This window comes from Chenopodium quinoa, unplaced genomic scaffold, assembly GCF_001683475.1.
Source record: "Chenopodium quinoa cultivar QQ74 unplaced genomic scaffold, ASM168347v1, whole genome shotgun sequence".
NCBI classification, from domain to species: domain Eukaryota; kingdom Viridiplantae; phylum Streptophyta; class Magnoliopsida; order Caryophyllales; family Amaranthaceae; genus Chenopodium; species Chenopodium quinoa.
The window spans coordinates 1,221,518-1,225,145 of record NW_018742959.1 but is presented as its reverse complement, the minus strand read 5'-3'; the positions used below and the strand labels follow the sequence as shown (position 1 = coordinate 1,225,145).

The 3,628-nt window shown below is 36.6% G+C and overlaps 1 protein-coding gene across 1 annotated transcript; it reads left to right on the top strand.

Annotated features, from left to right (window-relative positions):
* The first annotated feature begins 667 nt into the window (after window positions 1-667).
* LOC110728762 lies at window positions 668-2,355 on the top strand. The gene is made up of 2 exons (XM_021908411.1): window positions 668-1,731; window positions 1,845-2,355. Exons 1-2 carry the CDS (start codon window positions 668-670, stop codon window positions 2,353-2,355), a joined length of 1,575 nt encoding a protein of 524 aa, XP_021764103.1.
* The last annotated feature ends 1,273 nt before the right edge of the window (window positions 2,356-3,628 follow it).

The following is a 3,628-nucleotide window of genomic DNA, read 5'->3' as shown; positions in this document are numbered from 1 at the left end:
GCATTGGCTAATATGTACTCCATTTTTCGTGTATCAATGTTGAATGATTGTTTGATTACTTATCTAGAAAGAGATTTGCGTTACAATGTTAGCATGGGATTGTTAGGTGCTTGTTACCATTCTCTTTGGCCGTATCTCTTTTAGGGTGTGACTCAACTTTCGTATTGTGAGATTTGTGACCTTTAATTTATCTAATTTTTAAAGTTAATACTTTTTCTTTTTTCATCAGTAACCCTTGCTTTGTCCCCAATACTATATGAATTTCTGTTGTTATAAAAATTGAATATGCATTTTTATTGTACAAAGTTTGTCTTCTTATTTTGTTTTAGCCAGTCCAAGAATTCATATCGATATTTGTCTCTTAGTTTATTACCTTTTGTTGTTGTTACTACATATAACTTCTTATGTTATATAGTAATATAATGGCAAACATCAACAAAGATTGGATTGATGCACCCCACAGTGCTGAAGAATATATATCAAAGGAGTTGAGAATTTTCTAGATTTTGCATTTCTAAATTCAACCATGGACACTGAGGAAGATGATGAACCAGAAATTTTATGCCCATGTATGAAGTGTGTTAACAGATTCTGGTTCCTAAGGGAGGATGTTTTTAATCACTAATTGCTAAAAGATTTAAAAAGAGGTATAAAGTGTGGAACTTTCATGGCGAAGGATTTGACAACAAGGTCTTCTTTAAGGGGAGATGGGCATCAGTGTGATAATCAAAGCACATTAGACAATATGGATGAGATGATTAATGATATTTTCAGAGATGTTATAGGAGGTTTAAGCTCTGAAGCAGAAGAACTTCGAAAGGGTCCTGATGAGAGTGCTAAAAAGTTTTATAAATTGTTAGAGGATGCACGAGAGGAATTATATCCAGGCTGTAAGGAATTTTTTGTGCTTTCATACACAGTGCAACTCTATCTACTTAAATGCCTTAACGGGTGGAGCAATTCTTCTTTCGATGGGTTGATGAAGCTTCAATGTGTTGCCTTTCCATTTGCAAAGCTTCCCACTTCTTTTCATCATGCTAAAAAGATGGTGAAGGACCTTGGACTTAATTACAAACGAATCGATGCGTGTCCTAATGATTGTATGTTGTATGGGAAAGAACGTGCAAATGACAAGTCTTTCCATGTTTGTAAAGCTTCTAGGTGGAAGTTAAATGAGAAGCAAAAAGAGGAAGGTGCATTGCTCGACGAAGGAGATCCTGCAAAAGTTTTGCGTTACTTTCCTCTTAAACCTCGTCTGCAAAGGTTGTTCATGTGCTCTAAGACGGCTGAACTCATGACATGGGATGAAACTGATCGCAAGAAAGATGACAAATTATGGCATCCTGCTGATGGACAAGCTTGGAAATATTTCAATGTTGCACATCCTCAATTTGCAAGTGATTTTCGAAATGTGAGGCTGGGTTTTACTACTGATGATTTCAACCCATTCAGAACTATGAGTGAGTTATATAGTATTTCGCCTGTTGTTTTATCCATTTATAATTTGCCTCCTTGGTTATATAATAAGTTCGAGTACAATATCATGTCTTTAATTATACCTGGTCCTTCTTCTCCGGGTTATGACATTGATGTTTACTTGCAACCATTAATCGAGGAATTGAAGGAGTCATGGGAAGTTGGAGTTAAGACATATGATGCTGTGAAAGATGAAACATTTTCTTTAAAGGCAGCCTTGTTATGGACAATCAGTGACTTCCCTGCTTATGCAATGTTGTCCGGATGGAGCACCAAAGGAGAATTTGCCTGCCCGAATTGCAATCATAAGACTTGGTCCAAATACCTGAAGTATATAGTAAGAAAATGTGTTACATGGGACATCGTAGTTCTTGGAAAGAAAATCATCCATGGCGTCATAATAAGAGAGCTTTTGATGGTAATGTAGAGACAAGGCCTCCTCCTCCTGCTAGATTCCCAGGTTCTGAGGTATTAAAAGATTTAGAAGGGTTTGAAAATAAGTTTGGGAAAACTCAAAAGAAGGGCAGAAAGAAATTTCCTTGGAAGAAGAAATCAATTTTCTTTGAGCTTCCTTATTGGGAAACTAATACCTTGCGTCATAATCTTGATGTTATGGACATTGAGAAAAATATTTGTGACAGTGTGCTCGGTACTTTGCTTGATATCAAGATATGGGTAAGAAATGAAAAGAATAAGGACGATGTGGCAGCCCGCTTTGATTTACAAGATATGGGTATAAGAAATGAACTCCCTCTAAAGAGAACAAATAATAGAGGGAAGCGTTTATACTCCAAAGCTTGTTTTTCTTTATCTTCTAGTGAAAAAGAGTTGTTCTGCAGTGTGATAAAAGGTGCTAAGTTTCCCGATGGTTGTGCATAAAACATCTCCAGATGTGTCCAATCCAATGAGAGGAAAATTGTTGGTTACAAGAGCCATGATGCCCCACTTTATGCTTCATTATTTGCTCCAAGTTTCTGTAAAGAATACCTTGCCTAAGCAAGTAGCATTGACTTTGATTAGGCTAGGATCCTTTTTTAGGGGTCTATGTAGGAAAGTTCTAAAGCCTGAAGATCTTGACGATCTTGAATTTGATATCATAGAGATACTTTGCCAACTTGAGAAGATATTCCCCCCTAGTTTCTTTGACATAATGGTCCACCTTCCACTTCATCTTGTAGAGGAGGTAAGGCTTGGGGGCCCTGTTCAAAGTCGTTGGATGTATCCGAAAGAGCACTATTTGGGTAAATTGAAGTCGTATGTAAAAAATAGAAGTTGACCCGAAGGTTCCATTGCAGAGGCCTACTTGTTAGAAGAATGCCTTATTTTTTGTTCTCGGTATCTTCACGATGAATTTAGTTCAAAGTTGAGTCGAGCACCTGGAAATGATGATGATGATACTGCGTCCAATGAAGATGGAAGCCTTTTTCCTAATGTTGGACGTCCTTTAGGTGTAAAAAAGAAAAATAAAGGCAAAAAGGTTTCTTTAGATGAAGACACTTTGATGAAAGCTCATCGCTATGTACTCTTTAATTGTGATGAAATAAGTGATTACATAAGGTCAGTAAGTAAATTTAAACTGGTATTATTTCATATTAACTATATTTAATCTTCATCATTTATAATTGACTTATACAACTAAGTTGCTTTGTGATATATATGTAGTGAACATCAAGATTTAGTGAATCATCAAAGAAGTCAAGGTAGACGGGGTAAGCGGAGTAGGTGGGCGAGAGCACAAGAACACAGTCATGATATTGGAACATGGTTCAAGAACCGTGTACGGGAAGAAAATGTTTCCAAAGAAATCAAGGCTTTATCCCAAGGTCTTGACTATACTGTGAGAAGTTGTAAAGGGTACCTAATAAATGGTAATAGATTTCATACAACTGCACATGAGTCAAATAGGAAAACTCAATGTAGTGGAGTTAGTGTAACATCTTCAATGTCGAGTTTTGCAAGTTCCAGGGATCAAAATCCTGTTGTTGGGGATGTCAAATATTATGGAGTGGTGGAGGATATCATTGAGTTAGATTATTTTGGGCATTTCAAAGTGGTATTGTTTCGCTCTAACTGGTTTCAAGTTGAGCAAGATGAGTTTGGGCTAATATGTGCAAATTTTAAAAGGTTATGCTATATTAATGACCCTTTTGTG